Source organism: Halichoeres trimaculatus, unplaced genomic scaffold, assembly GCF_033239565.1.
Source record: "Halichoeres trimaculatus isolate MK-OKI-2021-1 unplaced genomic scaffold, fHalTri1.1 fHalTri1_scaffold_3, whole genome shotgun sequence".
Lineage (NCBI taxonomy): Eukaryota > Metazoa > Chordata > Actinopteri > Labriformes > Labridae > Halichoeres > Halichoeres trimaculatus.
In genome coordinates this window covers 41,324,528-41,350,223 of record NW_027437181.1, presented here as the reverse complement: position 1 = coordinate 41,350,223, position 25,696 = coordinate 41,324,528, and the positions used below count along the sequence as shown (strand labels likewise).

At 41.1% G+C, this 25,696-nt stretch overlaps 2 protein-coding genes across 3 annotated transcripts; one reads left to right on the top strand and one right to left on the bottom strand.

Moving 5' to 3' along the window:
- The first annotated feature begins 74 nt into the window (after nucleotides 1-74).
- On the top strand, nucleotides 75-7,858 carry spg21 (SPG21 abhydrolase domain containing, maspardin). Of its 2 annotated transcripts, none has more exons than XM_074666071.1 (9): nucleotides 75-216; nucleotides 929-991; nucleotides 1,580-1,741; nucleotides 1,884-1,964; nucleotides 4,507-4,652; nucleotides 4,733-4,841; nucleotides 5,157-5,264; nucleotides 5,341-5,481; nucleotides 7,240-7,858. In XM_074666071.1, the coding sequence occupies exons 1-9, from the start codon at nucleotides 208-210 to the stop codon at nucleotides 7,345-7,347; spliced, it is 927 nt and encodes a 308-aa protein (XP_074522172.1). In that variant the 5' UTR covers nucleotides 75-207; the 3' UTR covers nucleotides 7,348-7,858. The 2 variants fall into 2 exon arrangements, with proteins under 2 accessions (XP_074522172.1, XP_074522173.1); XM_074666072.1 differs by having other exon boundaries at nucleotides 117-163.
- A 2,531-nt stretch (nucleotides 7,859-10,389) lies between these two features.
- Nucleotides 10,390-24,666, bottom strand: shcbp1 (SHC SH2-domain binding protein 1). Its single transcript, XM_074665658.1, has 13 exons — nucleotides 24,399-24,666; nucleotides 23,512-23,730; nucleotides 22,087-22,202; nucleotides 21,727-21,935; nucleotides 21,467-21,562; nucleotides 21,160-21,390; nucleotides 20,824-21,001; nucleotides 19,488-19,608; nucleotides 17,081-17,212; nucleotides 16,174-16,292; nucleotides 13,206-13,292; nucleotides 11,897-12,020; nucleotides 10,390-11,611 (listed from the first exon to the last, which is right to left on the bottom strand). The coding sequence occupies exons 1-13, from the start codon at nucleotides 24,550-24,552 to the stop codon at nucleotides 11,340-11,342; spliced, it is 2,058 nt and encodes a 685-aa protein (XP_074521759.1). The 5' UTR covers nucleotides 24,553-24,666; the 3' UTR covers nucleotides 10,390-11,339.
- Nucleotides 24,667-25,696: the final 1,030 nt, after the last annotated feature.

Here is a 25,696-nt window from a genome sequence, read left to right as displayed (position 1 = left end):
GTTGAAAAAGTTCCTTATAGAGTGTCTTTAATTCTTATATTTTTACCCTCATTAATCTTTCTTACGGTGACAGGCCGTGTTATATCCGCAGTGCATTGTGGGTAGGAGGTGTCAGACGCTGAAGTCATGTGACCAGGCAGGCAGCTGCAGAAATGCTCTCCAGGTATGGATGAACTTTCCCGGACCCGGTGACAGAGATCAACCACTATGAGCACGGTAACAGCTCCGCCGATCATATTGAGGCTGGTTAGGTGTTTCTGCTCTTTAATGTGCCACCATGACAACTGTTAGCGGACTCAAGATCACGTGAGACAGTTAGCATGGCGCTAGGGAAGCTAATGTTAACAAGAGGCTGAGGCTGGTATTCACACTGTTATTTTAGACCAGGTAAAGGATATAATTCACACTTAATTAGTTTAAGCCATTTTTTACACCAGTGGCAGCTGACGCTATCACAAAGCTAACGTGAAACGAGTCTGCGAAGCTAGTAAAGTTAACATGAAACTTTGTATCAGCTAAAGCTACGATCTTTCTTTGTAAAATGTGTGATTAATTCAAACCAGAATCAAAAACATTGTTTACTGAAGCTCTGGTAACTATTGCACTGGCTGACGATTGTTTTAAAAGCTTTCGTTTATATTAAATGGTGGTTAACCTGTGGCATAGTTATAACAGTAATCGGGCTAACCCTGAAATCAAAGGTTTGACATATGACATATGATTACATACAGTGTAGAGGTATAGCTCATGCCTAACAAACTATTATTTTCGTAAAGAAGACTGGGGGATATAAAAACAGTATGAAAAAAGTACAATCCTATTTGTATTTGTGTGTGTGTGTGTGTGTGTGTGTGTGTGTGTGTGTGTGTGTGTGTGTGTGTGTGTGTGTGTGTGTGTGTGCGCGCGCGTGCGGCGTGTGTTCCCTCAGATGGACGAGATTAAAGTGTCTCCTGACTATAACTGGTTCAGAAGCACAGTGCCTCTGAAGAGAGTAAGTACCACATGAGTTGTAATCTAAAATAATCCTTAATCTCACAGCAAATAACCAACAGTCAAACATAAACACGAAATACTGCTGAATTACCCAGGATCAGTGATAATGGAATAATATTCACTTTGTAATAACTGTTGGCTTCTTCAGATTGGGTATTTTTGCACTTACACTGGTTAAATTTAGTGCTGACTGTGTTCACAGTATGGGAAAATGCAATTGACTTTGATTTCTCAGCTGGTGGACTTAAAACAGGCAAAAAAGTTGAGCCTCAATGCAAGGGGTGGGAATGGATCAAACGTTTGTTGTAATTAACGAAAAGCAGAAGAACACCTGTGAATGGTTGTGAAATGGGATCGTAGTTTCCAGTAAGTGTGAAGCACCAGCGTTTGATTTGAGACAACACTACACTGTAAGATTTTGTGCACTGGTTTAGTAAGTACAGAGTGCGCACAGTGCACTTCATGTCAGTGTACGTATCGAGGTAGGCAGTTTAAGACACAGCCCTTGTGTGTGCAGACACCTGTCTTCATCTACTCTAACAATGCTCCGTGTGTGTGTGTCTGTGTGTGCCTGTGTCTCCCTCAGATCATCGTTGATGATGACGACAGTAAGGTGTGGTCTCTGTATGACGCAGGTCCAAAGAGTATCAGGTGCCCAATAATCCTCCTCCCACCAGTGAGTGGAACGGCGGAGGTGTTCTTCCAGCAGGTGTTAGCGCTCACAGGATGGGGCTACAGGGTGATTTCGGTGAGGCCCAAACACATACTCTGTGTGAACACACACTCTGCATTTGCTTAGAAATTTTAGCATATTGTCATCAGTCTAAGAAGCAGATCAACCACAGTTGGCAGCTTGTAATGCCCCCTGCTGGTGTGTCTGCTCCCTGCAGCTGCAGTACCCTGTCTACTGGGACCTGATGGAGTTCTGTGATGGCTTCAGGAAGCTCCTGGATCACCTGCAGCTGGACAAGGTGAGTCTGAGGTTACCTTTTCTACAGGTTGTGTGTCAGTGTGTAGTCTTCACACACTGACTAACTGTGTGTGATTGTGTGGTGGGCTCAAACAGGTTGTTGCTCAGAGGAATGGCTGCACTTTGGTGACATCACATCAGGTGTTAAGCTGGTGAGCCAAGTGTCTGGTCAGGAGTGATGTTTCTCAGGTTAAGACGACTTAGGGACACATCAGATCCATCAGTTGTTTAGCACTTCTTGCAGGTCTTTCAGTGAGTCCTTTGGACTGTAGAAACTCTGGGCTGCTTGTTAGTGTGTTAGAAGCCACACTTCTTTGTGAAATATTCAGACTGCTCACTGGTGTATTGTGTAGCATTATCAAAGCACAGAGAACAGTCATGTTCAGCTAGAGCCTGGGGGACTCTTGTGGTTACATACAAACATACGTATCTGAGTTCATCTTTTTTATAAACCAAGATGATGTCATAGCTCTGTGGACGGGGCAGTTAGGCTGGGACGATATGCTATTCTTGCACGTTCGATTTAAATTGCGATTGTTTGGTATTAACAATTTATCCTATTTTTTGTTTGCTTTTTTTAACACCAGACCATGTGAAAACGTTATATGGTGATGATAATGTCTACAGACTATGTCAGGAGCCATATTTTCCCCTAAAATGTACATCATATGAGTCAGAGAGAAACGTTTCACCCTCTAATGAAGAAAAGTGGTATCTTTTTCAGTCCAGCTAGTAAAGAAAGACTGAAATAAAGAATCTGAATTAGAAAAAAAAAAATTTTCAGTCAAAGAATCCCAATTTTGATTTTGCCAAACAAACAAAATCCCTATATATCGTGTAACATTTTTTCCCCCCCTACCCTTACGGGGCGGTGCAGTGGGCTTTTTTCAGGATGGTCACCAAAGGTTTGTGTCCTGTCTTCATACACAGTCCTCCAACTTTGTGCAGGTGAACACAACAGCTAACATTTTCTTCTTGGTTTGTGCACATTGAGCCTCTGTGTCTGTGAGGATTTGTGATGCAGAAGCAGCTGCCATTCTGTAAATGTAAGCAATGTCTTAAAGTTTCAAAGGAATGCAAAGAAATCTGAAGGGTGCCAAATTTTGTTAGCACACCTTTGTTTTATAGTTTATTTGAAATAAATTCTGCAAACAAAAGTAGTGTGATCCTAAAAATTGGATTAAAAAATGCAGTAGCATTATAAATTTATAATGCAGGTATTTTCAAAAGATTAGGTAGTTTATACTCAAATGCAATATATGTAAAATATATAACAAATTTAAGTTGCCATAACTCATTCTAATTACCATATGTACAATGATCAGATGAAATGCTTTGAAGTTACACAATAAAGTTATGTGGGTTTAACATATAGCTACCTTTGCCAAAGAGGCTGTGTTTTTGGGAGAATTAGTCTGTCTGTCCGTGAACAACATAACTCAAAAAGTAACAGATCTTGATGAAATTTTCAGGAAATGTGGGAGCAGGGAGAAGTGATTAAATTTTGGAGGTGATCTTGCTCACCGTCTGGATCCAGGATTCTTTTAAAGGATTCTTTATCATTGTGAGATAGGGCCGTTTTCACCATATGTGTATATAACTCCACGATTCATGATCAGATTGCTTTGTAAACAATACAAGACACTCACAATAATTTCTGACAGATGTAAAAGTATGATCCAGATCCTGACAATATTCTGGATACTAAGATCTGGAATATGAACTATGTACTGGGTCATCATCATTTTCAACACTGTCAGGAAACAAATTATCGTACAAACCTGCAACTAACACCAAACTGAAGCAGACAGTCTGCTGAAAGGGAGTATAACATTAAAGTAGGACTGAAGTGTTGGTGACGATCACAGTCCGCTTGGCAGAGGTTATAGTTAATATATATACCTAACATTAAAAAAATGTAAACATAAAAAGTCATGTTATAAAAACAAAATAATAATTAAGTATATTAAATGCACTTAAATCATTTACATTCTGCTGGCACGAACTGGAAAAACACACACTGAGTACAGTAGCTCTCTGAGGACAAAACAAAACATTCCTTTAGCAAATGTTCCAGAGTGAGTAAGGTGAGCAGAGTCTGGAGATGAACAGTTGTTTGGAATTGTTGTTGAACTTTGAACCTCATTGGCTAGTTAGCTTCTTCATTGGACTGTTGAGTTTTCATTCCTCTGTGAGCACAACTGACACATGCTGTTCAGTGATCACTTGAAACCCATCACTCCAGCATCCCACCACTACTCACCACTGCCTGCTGCTGACTCTCCTAAACATCTTGAGAGAAAGTGATTCTTTGAATAACTGTTGTTATATCATGATTTGTATCTTTGGGAAGTCTTTGGCGACACTTACACCCTGGAGTCAGGTAATGATTTCATATTGCAGCAGCAACATGGCTGCACACACGTCACAGTTTACACCCTGCTCACCAGCAGGTGGGTGAGTTCTCCTCCAGATTATCTGAAGCACAGGTGTTGAAAGGTGGACACGGTGTTTAATGTGGACATGTGGTTCCTGACCCTCAGGTGCACCTGTTTGGGGCGTCTCTGGGAGGATTCTTGGCCCAGAAGTTTGCAGAGTGCACACACAAATCCCCCAGAGTTCACTCTCTGATCCTGTGTAACTCATTCAGCGACACCTCCATCTTTAACCAGACGTGGACAGCCAACAGGTGAGTGTTCAGGACAGGTAAAGACGTAAATGAACTGCATTAGCAGAGGTTTCATTTTTCTTCTCTGTGTTTATGTTCAGTTTCTGGTTGATGCCTGCGTTTATGTTGAAGAAGATTGTTCTGGGGAACTTTGCTAAAGGACCTGTGGACTCCAAGATGGCCGATGCCATTGACTTCATGGTGGACAGAGTAAGTGTGTGTGAGTGAAGAAGTTGAAATTTAAGTTTTGGGAGGGTAACCTTCTTAACTCACTATTGGAGTCAAAATAAAACTTAGGGAGTGGACAAATAACACTGTTTAGAATTTAAAAAAAAGATGGCTGGTGTAATTTTTTACTTTTCAAAGTGTTGTCTATATGTTGTGGAAAACGTGCACTTTGTAAAGCATGTAAACCTCATCAGCAGCAGCAGGGCGTCTACAATGTCCATTTTAAGAGATTAATATGGGATTTAAATTCGAACCTTTTCCTCTGTGTGTGTGTGTGTCTGTGTGTGTGCTCTGTAGTTGGAGAGCCTGAACCAAAGTGAGCTAGCATCGCGGCTAACACTCAACTGTCAGAACTCGTACGTAGAGCCACATAAAATCAAAGACGTGGCTGTGACCATAATAGACGTAAGTTTTACTGTGAGCTCACCTGTAGAAGAGTGTTTGAAGCAGAGTTACCTGACCACAGATGTTCTGTGTACAGGTGTTTGATCAGAGCGCGCTGTCCCTAGAGGCTAAAGAAGAGATGTACAAACTGTATCCAAACGCAAGACGAGCCCATCTGAAGACGGGTGGAAACTTTCCCTACCTGTGCAGGAGCGCCGAGGTCAACCTCTACATACAGGTGTGTCAGTCTACAGAGCCTGTTCCTCATACATGGTTCAAATAATCTGAGCTAATGTCCTTTCAGCCAGACTCAGTTATGGGGATGATTGAAGGCAGGGTAAGTCCGTTCCTCTGAGGCTGATTGCGCTGAATCCGTCTCCCTGGATTGGATCTAGACATGAGTGATCAGGATACCTGGGTGGGCAGTGTGGATCACAGAAATCACAAATGTCTGTCATAATTCATGAAGAATAGTAAGAAATATTTTCATTGCAGATTTATTTCAGGGGGCAGATCTAACTTTCCTGAGAGACCCAGACCATTAAGGAGCCATAACAATCTGTGCTGCATTTCGCAGAGAAAGTCTGACCTGGGATCATCATGATTTTCTTATGAGGTTTTATTTTATGTGCATTACCGTTTCAGTCCCCGAGGCATTATTTATTTGCATCAGCTGATAGGGCCATACATCGCCAACACTACCCAGCGCAGTCAATCAAACTTTGTGTGCATGATTCTGTTTGTTTTCTTTGCACATGGCACATTTTTATATAGCATTGGGGATGCAGAGGACATCGGCAAAGCCACTGTGCCGGTAAAGTTAGGAAACTGCATGAAAATAAACCTGCTGTTTAATGAAACTACAGAAATAGTTTTATTTTTTCAATGGTCATATTAGCTCAACTGGGTTATGGTGTTCCATAGAAGCTGTACTTGGTAAAATTCACTCTGACATGGCCAGGGAACATAACAAGGATGTTCATAAACATCTTCAGCGTAAGATACACTGTGCGTACTGAACGGCAAACAGCAGCTTTGCTGATGTTCTCTAGATCCACAACACCATATAAAAATCAAAGATATGAGACAATGCTGAAGAGCTAAAATCTGCTGTTTCTCCAGTGTCCACTTAAGCCTGGCTCCAGAAGTACAGGAAGTCACAAACACACCAAGCCAAAAAAGCTGTTTTCACAATTAACCTATTTACAGCCTGGTTTAAAAAACTGTGCTGTAAGTTTGTCAAATCAGAGGCACAGCTCAGCTCATGTGACCGACAAGCACCCCATCGCTGTTAGTGTGGAGACTCGAAGTCTGCGACACTTCCAGAATGGTTGCACCAGCTGATTTGCTTTAAAACTCTGTTTTTAGAAACAGACAGGTGAGACAGGGAGACTACATCCATTAATCATACAGCCTATGATAAAAATGTGCTGATCACAGAAAAAAAACAGAATCTTGCACAAAGTTTGAGCAAGCACACGGCTGTACTAGGCAGTATTGGCTCGATCAGTTGTTACAAATAAATAATGACTGGGAGAATGAAACGGCAATGCTCATAAGAATAAGCATCAGAAATAAAAGTATCTTGGTGATCTAGGATCAGTCTTTCCCTTCAAAATGCGGTGTGAATTATTACTGCTCCTAAATGGACTGGGAGGGAAACTTGTGTGTGTGTAGGTCTGGCTTACTGAAGTAAACCTGCCCTGGAGCGGGTTTAAGTTTATGGATCTGTTGCTTTAGTGGTTCATTTTAACCTGCTTGGAGGAACGGAACAAGCCTGACTGATGGTTAATCCTCAGATTATCCAGTTAACTGAGTCAGTGAGGTGGGAGGAACGGGGCTCAGGTGTGTACCTGTACACAGACAGTGTACTCATTAACTATATGTTGGGACTACAGTCAACCTACAGATACGACAGGGAACTTAACAGGCACCACAGGTGTTTGATGACAGGTCAAAGTGTCTGACATGTTGTTTTTTTGTCTTGTGTTCGTAGATTCACCTGCGTCAGTTCCACGGGACAAGGTTTGCTGCCATCAGTCCGGACATGGTGACAGCGGAGGAGCTCGAGGTGCAAGCTGCTCATCTGAGAGAGGACCAATGAGATGATACTTCCTGTGGAGTCTTCTGTGAACATATCTCACAGTCTCTCCTGTTTGATGTGTTCAGGAGCAGACAATCAGCAGAGAGTTTTTTTCTTGTGCCACATGAAGCAATATTTTGATAAAGATATGCTTAACACAGTGTGACACTGCCTTATATCAATGAATCTGATTACTGTGCATTCATGACCTACCAGAACTCTCTTTGTGTTGTAGAAACAGGTAAGCACACCTGCACACCCCGTCTGCTGTTCAGTTCCCTTTTATCCATGTGGTCCAGCTTCACTTCACTTTTTGACTTTCATGTTGTCTGACTGCAGAGCTCCACTGTGTGTTAACAGAAGGTTAGTTTCTCACAGATTCAGACTTTAGTGGACGCTCATCTGGATGTTGATATTTCTCTCAACGGTCACTTCATGTTTTTATAGCTCAAGCTGTGGCCACTCCTCTCAGCTCAAATTTCTGCTTTCTTTTTGATTCTGAATAAATGAAATTATGTGATGTGCCTTCTAAGACACACGTCCTTTTTATTGTCTCATCACACACACCATCACACAGCAGAAACGGAGCTTAAAAACCTTCGAGTAATTTAAAGCAGCTGAGGGCTCTGTTCTGTGTTTCAACCTTTAATTTAGCCTTGATTAACTTTTATAGTTTTAATAAATAGAGCAGGTAAAACTCAAAATTGTTATAATAGACTTTACATTAAACCCTGCACATTCAGATCAAAATGTATCAAATGACTTGACAGGAAGTGAAGAAAAATTACCGTGCAAACTCAGAGATGTTTGAAGACTTGGCGTTCCTGTGAATCAGTAAGCTCATACAGAGTTTTATAACCTCTGTTTCAGCTTCCTGTCTGTGCTGCACAGAGTCAAACAACCTCTGGCCTCAGATACCCCAGCCCAGGATGATGGCTGTATCCCCCAGCTCCTCTGAATTTCTTGTTTGTTTTTCCTGAGAACCTGCATCTTTGCCATCACCCCAGGCTGGCTAAATATAATGTTGATCTTATTGGTTTGGATCCAAAATGCATCTTACTTACTGATGTGTATGAAGTCCCTGTCTCGTTGAAACGCCCAATACTGAATTTTAACCCATAATTCTGGGCTGAGAAGATATGCTTTGGTGCTGATACAATTTAAACTGTGATTCTTTTATATTTCTGATTTTTTGTTTGTTTGTTTTTTTACACCTGACCATGTGAAAAAGTTGAATGATGATGTCTACAGCCCATCAGGAGCAATATTTTCCCCAAAAATGCACATCACATGAGTCAGAGATGAACATCTCGCCCTCTGCTGGAGAAAAGCTGCAATGTTTTTCCAACCCAGCTCAGAAACCAAGACTAAAATGAAGGATAAAATAAAATGGATTCTTGAACAAAAATCCTGTTAGTTATGTGAATGGATTTTTCCTCCCAACCCTAATTTCCCCTCTACTCTCACACACTTATAGCCACTGGAAAAGTATCTGTTCAATATCAGTCTCTGATTGAAAAAAATACATTGATTTTAAATGAGTTATTTTGAAGAAAGCCAAGTTAAAGCAAGAAAACCTAAAATATCTGATAGCTGTATGTGTCTAAGTTTCTCTTTGTAAAATAATCACATTTATTGTGTTGCAAAGTAAAGCGATGACACTAGGAGGTTTTTTTGTACAAATCTGATCTTGCTGCCAAACTTCTGGTCTGTAGTTTATGTAATTTTTTTGGCAATGTGAGCAGGCACCTCAGACAGTAGCCTATGTCTAGTTATGCTCCAGTTTAAAAATGTTTGTTTCAAATCATGCTTTTATTTTTTTATTTGTCGCGTACCCCTGGGGGTATAAGTACCTTAGTTTAGGAATCATTGATATGATCAAATAACTTATTCAAAGTAAATATATAGAAAAATGAACATTGTGACAGAAATCAGCATGAAAAACAAACTACTGGCAGAAACCACATTGACAGGTATTCCACCTAGATTTGGATAGTGCGGTTTTACCCCCATCCAGTTGACATAGAGTTAACATAGCACAGAGGAGGCAGCCAGTCAGCAGGGAGCGCTTTGAATCTTCTGATTCCACAGTCAGTGAACACTCACTGTGTCCTTTTAACAGATGAACTGTGCACGCAGACGGACCTAGAGTATGAGGTCATGAGCGCAGGCGAGGAAAGAAAACAGGATGCAACATCATGCTGAGTCTGCTGTGGCTGTGAGTGAACTTTGAGGTCTGTGAGGGTTTGCAACAAACAGCAGCGTCTGTCAGCACACACACACACACACACACACACACGTACATTCATGCATTATCTGCTGGTTGCATTATCTGCTGGTTTGGTAAAGCAACAGAAGCACAGAAAAAGTTCATCAGAAAAATTATAACCGTGTCCAGTAAACTGACAGGCATCCCATTTGCAGATATGGACTGCATCTAGAAACAGAGAACATTAAAAAAGGCATCCAGCATTGTGGGTGAGGATGATCAGAGGCACCTACTTGCCCCTTTATTTACACAGTTGCCCCCTAGGGGTCGTTACTGTGCTCCTCCTCCACCAAAAACAGATCCAAGTTTCCCTTTGTTCCAGGCGACAGGCGATTCAATTTTTAAATGAATAGTAAGGAACAGTTAAAATTGGTCTAGCTGGTCTAGAGCAGCCTGCCTGTCCATTTTTTTCTACTTATTTTGTTGCCATTTGTCTGTGATCCCTGCCACGCCCTAATTTCCAGAGGGGGACAAAAGACTAACAACACATCAACATATCGCCACAGGTGGAATGTACTCAGAGATCACACACATTAATGTCATTCACCCCTTATATCCCACATACACACACATTTACACAAGACACACTTTTCAGTCGTGCACACACATTTATATCAACACACACATTCATGTCACACACATTAGTATCTCACACAGACAAACATTCAGGTCATGTTTTCACTAGGGGTGGGAGAAAAAAAAAATCAATACACCTAAGTATCAGGATTTGTATTCAAATTTTTAAATTGAGACTTTTGTTCAAAAATAAAAACTTTTTATTTTTCACTTCTGGCTTCGTTTCTAAGCTGGGTTTGAAAAAGTTACCACTTTTTTCCAGCAGAGGGCGCAATGTTTTACTCTGACTCACATGCAATGTACCTTTTTAGAGAAAATATGACTCTTGATAAAGTCTGTAAACATCATCACTCAACTTTTTCACATGGTCTGGTGTTTTAAAAGCAAACTCAAAATTGAAAATACAGTGAAATTGCACTTTAGATCAAACTGGCTCCACAGAAGTCATAAAAGAATTTGATCAGAATAAAAGCATATCGTCCCAGCCCTAGTGTTCATCCACATTACACACACATCCACATCACAGGCATGTTTGGATCAAATGAATCTCTGACATGATCAGAAGCAGAGCAGTTAAAACTTTAAATTTATTGAACTCAGTCTGAAAATTCACCACAAACCCTGAAACACTTTAACAGCCCATAAAAAAAAAAAAAAAAACAAAGCATACCTGTGATCTTTAACTACACCCCCTAACACCTCAGCTGACAGGTAACCTCAGACCAACCAACCTGTGTTCAACGCAAACAGTGAATTTAAGAACGTAAGAGATAAAAAAAAATAAAACATAAAAGATTCAGGACCAGGAATAAATTAGATAAAAACATCATTCGGAGTCATTCTGTTAGAAACGAGGAGTGATGTCATCTGTCACAAACGGAGGTCAGGGTCAGTCCATGGGCAGACAAGTCTTACTTTTGATGGGCGGAGATAGATAAAGTATGAGTCAGTCTGTGGGCGGAGTCAGAGATCTGTCTGTGCATGGCGTCCCTGTGATCAAAACAAGTTAAGTGCCGGTGCATGTGAAGGCGAAGATGCTGTCTGTAGTCGTGCTCAAGCGTGTGTTGGATAGCTCCAACACTGAAAGGTGTCGGAGTGTGTGAGTGCAGCAGTGTTAACATCTGTGCTTCAGGAACACAGAAACACAGAGTGTGTGTGTGTGTGCGTGTCAGTAGTAGAATGTCCCGTAGTCTCCCATCCCGTTGCGTCTGAACTGATTCCCCTTGATGGACGCAAACACCTGAAGCTCAGTCAGGTCCTCGACTGCCCGGCTCACACAGGAAGTCTCTTTGCTTCTGCTCAGCTGACGGCTAAATGACCACTTCCTGCTTGAGGTGGTGGCTCCTCCCTCTACAGAAGCCCCGCCTTCTGTGCTGTTGGTCTCTGCAGACGGAAGCTGGACAATGAGGGGAGCATCAGTCGAGTGTCCAGCAGGGTCTCCTGAGGAACAGAAAGAGTTCAGGATCAAAGTATGTGACGGAGACTCCTGCCGGGGTGTGTGGTGGTGACTGCAGGTGAAGTTTGGCTGGTGCCGTACAGACATTTATAGTGGTTCAGTGTGAGCCGTCTGTTACTGCCTGAATTCCTTAACCAGCTGTGACTGGTTCTTAGAAAGAACACGATTGAAGCCAACTAAGCACTCACACTAGCACCAAACGAGCACAGGTGGAAGGGGATAGAAGAGAGCAGCATTTCCTGTGAGCCCTGTCAGAGAACACCTCTTACCTCCGTCTGTATGTGTCTTTGTATCTTGTGGTTTCACCAGGATGACTCCATATCCCTCGTTGTTGTGGATCACATTGTTTTCCATGGTAATGGAGGGCATAACACTCGGCTCATCTTCTAAGTCCTGCACCAAACACATGTTCACTTTTCTCAAATACAGGTTAACATTATACAAACACTCATTAACATTTAAAAAATGCATTAATATTCAACAAACACATTGATTAGCATTTATCAAACACACAGTATCAGAGGACCATGAGAGGAGCTGCAAAGAAGAATGGTCCAAGCTGCCCAAAGAGAGGGGAGCCAAGCTTGTGGCATCATATTCAAACAGACTTGAGGCTGTACCTGCTGCCAAAGGTGCATCGACAAAGGACTGAGCAAAGGCTGTGAATACTTATGGACATGTGATGTCTTAGTTTTTTATTTGTAAAAAGTTTGCGATAACTGAAAAAGAAAATAACAATGTCATCATGGGGTGGTGTTTGTAGAATTTCGATGGAAAAAATGACTTTTTAGAATGAGGCTGTATAACGTGGAAAAAGTGAAGCTCTACTTTCAGGACATACTGTAACTCTGGAGGGACATGTTTCAAAAAAGCAAAAACATCTACCAAACACAGGACAATGTGCTCCATTAGCATAAGCAACCCTGAAGCTAAAATGTCAGTCCATTACATCTTAAACCAGCCAGTGAAACGGTCCAACAGCCCCCTGAGACAGCACTTCTGCTGTGACATGGACTTCAGCATGGTGTGCCTTCAATGTGCTGCAGTCTCCTGCTCATACAGACGCCCAGGCCCAGCTGCAGACTGTGGTCATCTGACGTAAATGCACATTGTTTGCATTTACATAGGGGTAAACAAATGCTGTTCACAAATATTTCTTATATATTTGGTTAGATAGAGTCAGAGAGCCCCCTTCAGCTCCAGTTCTCATGTAGTGTAAAAACTGTGGTGCCCTCAGAGATGAAGGACGAGATCCCTGAGGAGGAAGCAGAGGAAACGCTCTGTGCAGTGGAAACTAGTGATGCAGTCGTCGATCCTGGGCCTTGCCATCAGCAAGGGAAGAAAGTTGTCGTCTGCCATCCCACAAACTCTTTTAATCAAAGTGGACCATCTGTGAATGTGATCCGATGGATCAGTGATCTGTTTTTCAGTTATCTGTGAGACAGACTGGATTCTCTCAGGAGAGGAAGGCTGAAAGTGCTTCTCAGCATGCCAAACCCTGAGCTGTCACAACCTCCATTTCCCCTACTGGAACTGCTGGTATGTTTTGGTGTGTGTTCTGGAGTGTGTGTGTCCTACCTTGATGAGGATCCCATCCTTACAGTGATGGATGCCGTTTCCTATCAGACTGCAGACACTGCCGGGGTAAATCTCCACACCTGCCCCCTGCATACACGCATACACACACACACACACACATACACACACACACACACACACACACACACACACACACACACACACACACACACACACACACACACACACACACACACACACACACACACACACACACACACACACACACACACACACACACACACACACACAATGATTACACTGACTGTCTGCTCCAGTCTGTGATACATAGCTGTACCTGCGTAACATGAACAGGTGAGTATCAGAGCATGTGGTCATGGTGTGCTGGGGATTTCCCTTCAGTTCAGGTGGAGCTAACCGTTGTTAGCCTCTGTTACAGCTGAGGCTCCTTAGAGTCTGTGCAGAGCGATGAGTGGGGTTGAAATGAAGCTGAAATTCAGAGAATCTGAATCTGTTACATTTTAATGATTTACAGCGTTAAAAAAGTGCCACTGCAGTTACACTGATGGCGCCACACTGTGGATGTGTCATCGACAACACGACGTTATTCTTAAACAGTTTACACGGGCAGAAAAACCCAACAATTGATGAAAGCTGAGATTTTGCTTTTTCAGCCAGTACGTGATTATTACAGTATTTTCACTCAGGCATTTAAGGAAGCCTGCTAGTTCACACACAGAGTGCAGAGCAGATGGATAAAAGCACAGCCAATCCTCCCAGGTTCTCAAACCTCCAACGAGGACTCTGTATGATTTCAAGACAGAGGAAGCATCTGAAGAAGCTACTTCATGTGAAAACGTTGGATAAGCTGTATGTGGGCATGAATGAAGCTTGCTCATCTGGTTTTTTACTTCATGTACTCTGTGCTAGCCTTTGTAGAACAATAAGCAATGCCTTGTTTGTGCTGTACAGTGTGTGAGCAGCTGAGTATTTTTCTCCTCTACTTTCATTTTATCTTTAGATGAAGAGCAGCCATCCTATTAGAAGGAGAGGTCATAGTGATGCTGAAGGTTCTTGTAATGCTGTCCAATACCTTTATTTATTTTATTTTTTTTGCAATATCAAGAGACAGAGACTCATAAATGAGAATGGTCCAAATTTAAGTTTATCCTGTAAAATTTGATATCAATTAACTTTTAAAATCACATTTCATTTCTTGTTTTTCTTCATTTTGAACAGTTTTACCCTTATAAAAGATGCAGTCAATTGGAAATAACTATTGAAAACTGAAATTTGCAAGTATTCAAGAAAAATGGGACAAAGCATTTACTCACAGGACATTTTCTGAGCTTTTCATGGTCAAAATAAGCAAAAAAAAAAAAAAAGTACATGCAGACAGTTTTAGCAGACAGTTTTGGCCAAAACTTATAACTGATTGTTTCATTTTGAGGGTTTGAAAAAAAATGAACTGACAGCGACACTTTGCTTATAACCCAAACTGCAATTACGCCCCAGAAAAAAAGTATCAATATATAACAAGTATTGCCATTCTGGTTCTGCTGGGTGCATTACAGCATCATTTGAAGGCAAAGGTAAAATACCAACATATATTTTCATATAGCTTAAAAATATTCAAATGTGAATGAAATGCCACGTTACCCAGCCCTAACTCACACACACATTATTCTGCACAGATGCAAAGCCAATGAAAACACAGCAGCTTAAGCACCAAGCTTTGCTCTCATTCCACATTAACGAACCTCCCTAACAGCAAAGTTTGCTCACTGTGACAGTTCAGTATACTTTGGAGTGAGAAATGAAAAGTGCAGCACTCAGTCAGCTGACTGACAGTCAAACAAGCTGTCATCGGGCATGAGACAGGCATGTAAACGATAAAAAATGTGTACGTGTTTATATCCAACAGCTTAACAGGGGTAAAATATGAAATAGTTTAGAAGTTTCACAAAATGATCTCTCCAGTGTTGGAACAGAATTATAAACAATAGTCCACCGTGAAAAAAAAACCTATGAATCTGTGTATGGTTGGTTCTTTCGTTATTCTGTTTCAAAACGAAATTTAAAAAAAACGACTATTTTTTTAGCTTTTCTGTTTTAAAACTAAAACAGAAAAACGGAATAACAGAAAAACAGAAAAACATGTTTTTCTGTCCTGGTTTTAAAAAGGGAAAAAAGAAAAATAATAAAAGATTGTGTCAAAAGATTTTGTGCAATATTTTGATATTAAATGTGAACGTCTCTATATAAAAATTAGACAAATAACTCACATTGAAGGTTTATACAGACATGTTCCTGTGCTTTTTTTTTTTTATAGCTAAGTAACAGATCGCTGATGATCCATTCCACCTTTTCCGCTCTCTTATGCACACTCCCGTGTGTATTTTAATGAGACAGTCAGTTTCATTTATGCAGGGTCAGTGCACAGTCTGCTGCTGTCTGATCTGCTCTCAGATAAACCAAGAAACATCAGAGAAGGTGATAAAATTTTTCTCTCCCTCTTTTTCACCTGTTCCGCGAGCTATGACTCATTTCATGCGTAACGGCTTTGCCTGAGTTTCTCTTCCGCAGCGCTCTCTCATCAGTAAAGAGGCCGTATTTAGGAAAAACAGAATTAAAGTATACCAATAAGTAATTTTATAATAGCTCACTTAATGCGTAACGGCTTTGTGCCTTTATTTCTCATCCGCATACTTAGCTATAGAAGAAAAAAAAAAGCTCAGGAACATGTCTGTATCAACCTTCAATGTGAGTTATCTGTCCAATTTTTATATAGAGATGATCACATTTAATATCAAAGTATTACACAAACAATTTTGACACAATCTTTTATTATTTTTTGGTTTTTCATGTTTAAAACCCGGACAAAAAAAAACAAGTTTTTCTTTTATTCAGTTTTTTCTGTTTTGGTTTGCATACACGGATTCCTATTGTACTATGGGCTTACTGTGTGTGTGTGTGTGTGTGTGTGTGTGTGTGTGTGGAGTCTGACCTTTGACCCATACAGGTCACACCTGTTCATACTCAGACAGGCTGATGTTCTGACAATCACTCCGGTGGTTTCACACTGCAGCACACAGTTTTCCATGTTAACAGTGCCTTGGCGCACACCTGGAAAACACACACACACACAAACACACGATTTAAATGGCACAAACACACAGATGCAGGTAACACACACATGCAAATGATTTTTATTACACAAACACACAGGTGCAGGTCACACACACACACATACGGGTAACAATGATAACATAATATTAGGGATACTCTGATATTTTCTGAAGTTCACTGCTTCACTTTGTTCAGCTGACTTGTCCCTGACTCTTCCTGTAACGATGATAACAGACTCTCAGCTAACTGCCTCTGTCTCCCTCTGCATGAATGAACACTATTAACCTTAGTAAAAAGTCTTAACCATGTTGATATCTGTGAATTATCCTTATTGAGCTTATTTCTCACAAGTGACTCTTCTAACATCAGGTCAGGTAATACACAGCCATCCTTTTTTTTTGCCTAAATATTTTTTCACCTCTGGATGTTTTTTTCCTTCACATGACAATGCTGAAAAGATACATTGTGCAGCCCTACAGGAAACTCACTGCACAATGGGAACAAGCTAAAATGCTACTAATTTTACTTTATGACTATTTGAAAGAACTGTGTGTGTGTCTGTGTGTATACAGGCTCTTCACGAGTAAGCAAAGGTGACAATCAAACCCTTCCACAAGTACAGAATAATGAATACATCAATACAAAGAGACAGGCTGAGAAAGGTTGACAGGATTATTTATGTCTTTGCAGAAAAACTTACAGGTCTCTCAGCTCAACAGCTGCACATGGTGGCTGTGAGCTTGTGTAAAGTGTATAAGCTGTGTGTATAAAGTGTGTGTGCTCACACAGAATCCCCTCGATGGCATCATGCTGGATGAACTTGATGTTGGACAATTTGACCTCTGCTCCTGTCGACTCCACAAACGAGTCTCCTTTATTCTTCTTCTCTATCACCACCTCGTCAGGAGGACCAAACCCTAAAACAGAACCAGAGCAAGAACCAGAACCGTCAGTGTTGAGTTACCGTTGAAGTTTAAATCTGACACAAAACCATCTTAAAAACGCTGTGAGGAGGGTCAGTTTGAATTGGGTTGCAGTGACACCTTTTGGCCCCGAGTCGTGTTCACACTGTAGCGATGATGTGACTCTTAACAAGGTGTGTGTTTGTTTTAGAAATGAACGGAGATCAGATCTTCTAATGAAAACTATTATCTTTTTTCAAGATCTCTTTTCACCTAGCACAACTTGCCACATATGTTGATCAGTAAAGTGAAACTGCTGTGGTGCTCTCCTGAGCTATGCCAGTCTGCTTGATTGCAGCACAGCTATTGTTGTCAGACACAGTCAAACCATAACCTTGCAATGCTGTGTTCATGTCCAGCATGGAAAATCACCTACTCTTCCACTCCCTCACAGTCACAAGGATGCATATAGGTACCTAAACATGGTATTGTTAGATTTTGAGTGAATCAGTACCCAGTACTATAAACAGAATTTGGTTGGTAACTATAAAAGTATTTAATTCGGTACCCATCCCCAGGTGCTCCGTGCCTGATAAATTTCAGAAACAGATTTTATTTTTTACTTTAAGCCATGCATCCAAAGAAAGTTTTTGTAAGCTCATACTATTGTCTTTTTACATGCAAGGACGGATAATGACATCATTCCTAAAAAAGATGTAGCATGGCAGACAGAGCAACCCAAGACAAAGTGCTGGCAGACAGTTGTCCTGGAGGACTCTTCGTCCTCCTCACGTCAAGAGCACAGGTTATTTGGCATAAGTATATCTACTATTTGGAAATCCTTTACGCCACAGCCTGAGCACCTGTTATTTTTGTGCTTATTTGTCTAACATCTTAATGGTTGGTTTTCATGAAATCATACAAATCTATTGCAGGTATCAGAGCTACTGTGTCCTGCAAAAAAAATTGTGTTGGTACATCCAGGGCACAGCAGGAAGACCTTTTACCACTATTTTCATCCACACATATCAAGAGACCATCAAAGGGAAGTCACCTGGGCTTTCAGAAGGAGGAGAAGCTTCCGGAGACTCCTTTGGAGGGCAGCCCCTCTGTGGAGGTTCAACAGGGCTATGATACCACATTTGACCCTCCAGACTCCATCACCACTGACAGAACCTTCAGTCATGTTCATGAGTGAGTCAAATACCACTACCAGTATATTTGTTCAACAAAATGACGAAGCACCTGACATGATACCCACAATGACATTAGTGATATCTGGAAATATCTGGTTTTGTGTATAGATGATACATAATGAAAGTACTGGCTGATAAATGAGAGGAAGCACTGTGAATGTGAGCTCTAGCTGCATCATGGCACATGACATAAACCTTTTTCCTCTTTTATCTACAGTGAAGACACTTCTAGTTGTATCTACAAAATCCAACAAAACATAGTTTATGAGACCTGCTTGGGAGCTGTTTGAAGTGTGTCCTGTTTGCCAGAATTTGTGCACCAAAAGCACAAGAAAGTTTGGGACTTTAGTCTCTGTGGACCAGCTTTTCCCCCATTGTCAGATTTTCCACCATTGTAAGAGTCAACCACTTCTGGGCAGCAGCCCAGCAGGAAATCTGCAGCTGTTCTGCAGCAGTGTACCTGACAGGGTTGTTCTTCTTCAAACTTAAAAAGTTTATTTCAGTGCTGGTCCACCACTGCTAGCACAATTTTTGTTTCAGTCCAAACACCAAGAAGAATAGCAACTGTAAAAAAAAAAAAGTTCTCGTACTTGTATCAGTATCGGGCCGATACCAGCCTTTTCAAGGTATCAGTACTCGCTGATACCAGCCGTCAATACTCAAGGCAAAAAAATCTTACATCCAGTAACTCTTCCCAGCCAGTAGTTGCTGTTACTGGATGAGATTTGACGCCATCCTTTATCATCCTATTCAGACGACATGAATGAACCAGGAAGAGTTAAGAAGTTGAACTGTTTTGTTTTGCACTTGTTAAGATTTTTTTTTAAAAATCACTAAAACTCTGACAGTTGTTAGTTTTATTTGGCACTTTTGTTAATTTATTTAAAAAAAAACTCAGATTTGTTTGTGTTTTATTTGGGACTCAATGACGGAGCGACTGAGCTGTCTTTGTTCAAAATTATCTGGCACAGTGAATCTAAATGTTATAAAAATAAAAAACTGAGACTGTATTGATCTAAAGTGTACAGAAATGCATAAAACTCTCACAGCCGTAGCATGCACATGTGTGTGCGTATGTGTCTGTGCGTGCATACCCTCCACAGAGACAGAGTCTGGGATGAAAAGGGAGCTGGACACACTGTAGACCCCTGGCAGAACCAGAACCACATCCCCCTGATAACAAGAGTTCACTGCTGATACTGGGTCACTGTGGAACTGAACACACACACAGACATGCACTGAGCACAGGGAGTGAGAGAGAGAGAGAGACAGACAGACAGACAGAGAGGTAAAGTGGCACGATGAGCAGCTGTAGTCAGCTTTCTGAGAGGTTGACAGTAACAGCTCTTTCTCTCAGTGAACAGCACTGTAGCAGGTATATTAACTCTGTTTTCTGTTTAACTTACAGTGATGTGCTGTACTGTGTTTGTATTGTTATGCTATCATCAGGTTTCCGTCTGTGGTTATTTATCTAAATATATCATCATAAACCAACTATGTGAGAAATAGAGGTTTAAAAACCTGTTCGGACACAGTTTTTCCAGTTAACAAAACAGTATTTGTACAAAAGAACAGCCCCTGGGGTGTGTGTAAGTAAATTGTATATATGTGTGTAAAGTGGACAAAAAAAGCCTACCCACCATCTGTTAAATTATGAGGTTTTTGTGATGTAAAAAATCCAGACTAAAATCTAATTTAAGAACTTTTTTAAAAAATAAAATAATGTGGTTGCAGTCCAGAAACATGCTCATCAAGTAAATTAGTCACTCTAAATTGTCCTTAGGCATGAGTGTGTGATATCAGCAGCAGCTAGTAATTAAGGAGCCTCTTAACATCTCCTTCACCAGAAGTCCCATGAGAAAAAGAAAAGTATATAACATTAACAAGCCCTGCCCCGACAAATTTAAGACCTTTGTTTGATGTATGTAAGACCAGCATATCACATTTTAAAAGAATTTAGGATATTTCAATGCCTTCATTTTACATACAGGATTTGAAGACGTTTCAAGATTTTTAGGGTTGCGCCCACACCCTAAAATATTTTTCTTAGCTCTGTCCGCTTTACTGACTGTGCTTGCTTGTCTTTGCATGTGTGTGTGCGTTTGTGTCTGTGTGCCTGTGTGTCTGTGCTCTATCCATGGGTCTTACCTATGACTAATTGCATGTTATCTCTCTTATCCAGACAAGAGTGTGCTGACCAGGGGTTTCGCTTGCATCATCACAACATACTGTTTGGACTGTGTTGTTTTGGGGATTGAAGTCTTTCAGTGAAAACCGAAATTACACTTTTACGTCAGTTTTCCAGTGGCCTGATTTCCGTTGCATACCTAGTGTTACCTGAATATGTTTGAGTTACCTGTATCTGTGTCAGTTTTCCAGTGGCCTGATTTCCGTTGCATACCTAGTGTTACCTGAATATGTTTGAGTTACCTGTATCTGTGTGTCTTCAGGTGTGCTAGGAGGAAGCAGGCGGTCGTTCAGGAGAGACTGTAGCTGGAGGCTGCTGCAGGATGATGTCACTACATGGACAACCTTCAGACCCGAGCACCTGGGACCCCGACTCTGGACACTGTGTTGGCTGTTGTTACCAAGGTTACCTAGTACATACCTGGGCAGGAAGAGGGTACAGCTTTTTTAAATGTAAACTGTGAAGTCAGTCCAGTAAATTAAATCTGAACGCGTGAGAGTGTGTTTGTGTTAACCCTCATCCTATGATGCGGTGGTGTTATAGATAAAGAGGTGATGATGACAATGAAGGTGTGTTACCTGAGCAGAGGGTTCTCTATGATGTGCAGTCTGCGGCGTAGTGTCTCCAGCTGCTCGTACAGCTTCAGTCCCTCCACCATGGACACGTTGTCAAGCTCAGAGTCTGAGTCTGAGCCCAGCTCAGTGCGCAGTGAGGAGAACTGTCGGAAACACTGAGAGCACAGTTCCAGCAGGGACTGATACTCTGACACCAGACCTGCAGGGACCCGGTCCTCAAGGATGTCATAGTACCTGAGGACACGGATAGGTGCTCAGACAGGAGTCCAGAGTGATTGACCTTTAATAGCATAATCATCAGAACACTCACAGGCGCAGGCGAGGCTCCACACAGCGCACAAAATAATCAAAGTCGTCGTCTTCATCCTCCTCATCCCAGTGCCTCCAGATATGTTTGTAGAAGAACCTGTCCACAGCAGACAGGTGATGCTTAGAACAGGCTCCCAAAGGTGAGACAGGTGGTTAACACACCTCAGGTCTAAACATAGCTTGCCCTTATTTCTACTACTTTCTTATTTTTATTTATCATTATCATCATTACTTCTCAGGTTCACACCTGAAGGCACTTACCTGAGATGTTCCAAAGCCAGCGCGGTCTGGTCAAATTCTCCTGATGGGTCATAGATGGCGTGCAGCTCCTGAAGAGCGACTCTGTGCTGTGTGGCCTCCAGCAGAGCCGACATTGCATCCGCAGTGAGATCACAGCCACGTGTGTCACACTGCATGGGAAGAACCAACCGCACACATGCCTTTAGGTCCTTCAGCTCCAGGTCCTGCACCTGCAACACAGATAGGTATTCAGGACCCGGTGTGTGCTCTGCCTCACTAACATGATGTTCGCTCAGCTGTCTGCAGAGTGACTCATGAAACCAGTTGCCGGTCATGTCCAGGTGAGAACAGACAGATAGATGTGTGATCAAAGGTTCTCACCTCCACCAGAACATCAAACATATCAGTGCACCACAGAGCCAGCCAATCACATGGCTCCAACACCTTTTCCAGGTAATCTGCAGTGAACGCCTTCACCTCAGAGGGCTTACAGTCTCCTACAGATACAGAAAATGGTTTGTTTATTCTAAAATCATTTCTGTAATACAGAAACCATAAATTCTCAAATGGAGAATTTGTGGTCAGTCTCACATCCTTTACTAAAGGCAGGGCACTTTGATGTTTTTATTATGAAGAACAGAGTTGGAAGAGGTGGGCATCAGTGCCTTACAGCCGCTCAAACATGAGCACATACACAACATATAACGATGTAACGTTACTCTGTGCATGTTAATAAAAACATCCACTGTTTTGGTTTGAAGACAACTTGTTTTCTTTTTCCTCTGTTATTGGTTCATATGAGTTCAGAGCATTTTCAGACAGACTAACTGAGGTTTTAAACATGTAATTTAGGTTATTGAATTAGGCATTACATCAAGAATGAATGTAACATATTACTCTTCTTCTGCCAATCACTGTGAAATAAATCTCTCATGAAAGAACAGCGGCAACTGTCAGCTGATTTCTCTGCATAACAAATGCGATTCCTTTTCTTCAAAGATTTAGATAATAGACAACGATAACAACGATAATTAGAGAGCTCCTTTTTAGTGATTTCAAACGCTCCCATGTCCATAATAAAGTCCCTGGAGAAAACATTCAAAGGATGCTAAATCAAACTTTTAACATGGTTATCTCTGAAGGATGCTGTGATGACTACGGGATTTACCATGAAGATTATTAAGCCTAAACTGCAGTATATAAATCTGAACTATATGAGAAATAGTGGACTATTTCGTAACAAAAGACATTCATATACATGAGATCACAACCAATCAGGGTTTGGAATAACTGTAACACTTAGGTCTGCCTCTGTGTAATAGTGCACAAGTGACGCACTTCCTGGCCAGGCTACAAAGTGACCACAAATAAGTTGAACAACATTCTATTTGTAGGTAACTTATTCCTGAAACTGATGTAGTAAGAGCTCCACTCACTCCTCAGTCTGTGACAGGCTCAGGCTGGAGTCTGACTGCAGCTTCTGTCAGAGCTGTTACACATTTTTAGCAGCAATCTTTCCAAGTTTTTGGACCAGAACAGAAACAAAGAACAATATTGAGGCTCTGATAGTCGGGTAACACAGATTGAATAATTACAGTAAAAACATAGGATGTATAAATGAAATGTTTAAACTCTGCTGTAGATCACATCCACACTGCTGAGGTCTGCAGCGAAATCCCTGCACATGTTTTTGTTTTTTGGACTCTATTTAACACCACTTTTGTGCATGTGTGTGTGTGTGTGTGTGTGTGTGTGTGTGTGTGTGTGTGTGTGTGTGTGTGTGTGTGTGTGTGTGTGTGTATTTACCCAGCATATAGTCCTGGTAGGCCTTGAACCTCTCATAAAACAGCAGGTGACTTGTCTGAAAAGTGTCAGGTACACCTGAGTTCACCCCTGATGCTCGTGCACACCTCTGCAACTGAGTCCCGCCCCTCAAACAGTTAAAGTGGTCGGTGCCGCTGTCTTCATCATCATCGTCGTCGTCATCTGAACTGTCACCGTCACTCTCTTCATCCTGAAACAGAGCTGAGAGGACACACCTTTTACTATCACTTTTTAGCAACCCAAGTCCTCAAAGCACGGAAAAAAAGAAGTTTACAATTTTTTTAAAAAAAATCAAGTTTCATCAGTCCTCTTTCAACAGGTGAAACCAGTCTAACTAGTTTAACGGAGCAGGCAGCACCCGGTCCTGATTCATTTCTGCTTTGTTATAAACAGGCTTAGTAACACTTCTGATCCTACCTAATCTACAGAACAGTCCTCAACAGCTGTCAGATGAGCTCCCAGTCTGATACAGTTTAAGAGAGAAAGCAGATTCAGACAGACAGTTCTGACTATTAAACAAAGCGCTGTGCTCTCGTCATGTCATTAAAAGAACAGGTAATGCCACAGGTATGAGCCTCAGTGATTAGACTGCTGCATAAATAAATGCTGATGACTGTGCCAGGTAACATTAACCAGCTGATGACCAGATAACATTACTTCCCAGCTGGTTGGTCAGTATTGGTCGACTAGTTGCTAATCAATGAGGCTAGCGAAGATAGCTAACACATCGGCCATTTCTAGACACAACTTCTTTCTCATTAAATAAAACGTAAATCAGGCGGATGGTAGCGGGCGTTATTTGAGTGGGCTGACCACTTAAAACGAAATGTAAATGTTAACTGTAACGTATAATTGATCTTCAAACAAACCATGGCTGATAATTGACGCGCTGTGATCGGTACTTCCAGTGTTTATCTCCAGTTCAACGTTCACGAAGGACTCCACATCTTCTACAACGACATCCGCCATGATGACAGTCTTCGTGTCCACTGTTGATTGCTGTATCCCCACCTCTTGCTCCATAAAGTGTAAAAAATAAAGAATTACACGCCTTTAATCTGAAGTTCAGAGGACGAATGTCCGTACTTTCTGCTCAGTCAGGAAAACACAAACTAAACTGTCTCTCATCCTCCCTAAATTTCAAAAGTTCCCGGGTTGTAGAGCCACAGCCAATCACAGAGTTTAAAACTGTGAAAAGTCCCGCCCTCTGACACCCGTTGCTCAATATTATTGGTTACAGTCGGCATCCGAGTAAACGTTACATCCTGTTTGCGCTGTGCAGGCAGAGTTTTCTTTATTAACTGAAAGTTAATTTACAAACATTTGGCAGTGAAAAAAAAAGACAGAAAAAAGCATTCATAGCTAGGCGCAGTCATGAAAATACGGTAATGAAAAGGTAAAAAAAGTAGCAAAATAAACAATACATATGAATAAATATTTTTTTTAAAAATAAATAGAATAATAATAAAAAATCTTCTCATCATGGAAAAATTCTATGTTCATAAATGTAAATTCACTAGAAAAAAACGTCCTGATTTTGTTTGTTTGTTTGTTTTTATTTATCTGATTTTTTTCCACAGGAAATTTAAACAATACATTCAACCAATTGAGTACTATATATAAAAAAAAAAATAATAGAAATTATAACATCTTGCATTTTATACTTTTCTGTTTTGATACATCAAAAACAGCAAATAATGTCACATTTCCCCAAATTAAAGTAACCCAGAAAGCATTGGGGAGCTGTTTTAATTTTCAGTAGTTAGTGGAATTTAGCTTCTGTTTTTCTTTTTAAATGGTAGTATTATCCACTTACTGGTTGATGATAATATCTGTACCAAATACATTTTTTGATTGCGTTACAATTTTTGGGGTGAAATGCTAACATGTCAGTATCAAATATAAATAAATATGGTGAGAGATTATTATAGTGTCAGATTATTCATTGGCTGATGGAAACTAGTTGGAGTGCCCCCCTGTGAATTTTTGCCTTGGGCCCGAAGGGACCCTAGAATCGTCTCTGCTGCCAGCATTTTCATATTTTTCAATTTGAGCCTGTAAACTGACTGACTATTCAGCTCCATGCTGCCAAAGTAGTTGCAGCTGTTGGTGTCTCCAAACCTGTGGCTGTCACCCCTAAAAGCAAGTCCCTGTTCAGCCAAATACT

What these genes read in the sequence shown, in the direction of transcription:
- spg21 (XM_074666071.1), top strand. An exon ending in TTGACTTCATGGTGGACAGA is followed by an intron (nt 4,842 to 5,156) that starts GTAAGTGTGTGT and finishes TGTGCTCTGTAG; the next exon opens with TTGGAGAGCCTGAACCAAAG. An exon ending in AGGTCAACCTCTACATACAG is followed by an intron (nt 5,482 to 7,239) that starts GTGTGTCAGTCT and finishes TTGTGTTCGTAG; the next exon opens with ATTCACCTGCGTCAGTTCCA.
- shcbp1 (XM_074665658.1), bottom strand. Translation starts at nt 24,552, where the DNA reads ATGGAGCAAGAGGTGGGGATACAGCAATCAACAGTGGACACGAAGACT. An exon ending in GTGGAGCCTCGCCTGCGCCT is followed by an intron (nt 21,391 to 21,466) that starts GTGAGTGTTCTG and finishes CCGTGTCCTCAG; the next exon opens with GTACTATGACATCCTTGAGG. An exon ending in AGACTCTGTCTCTGTGGAGG is followed by an intron (nt 17,213 to 19,487) that starts GTATGCACGCAC and finishes GTTCTGTTTTAG; the next exon opens with GGTTTGGTCCTCCTGACGAG.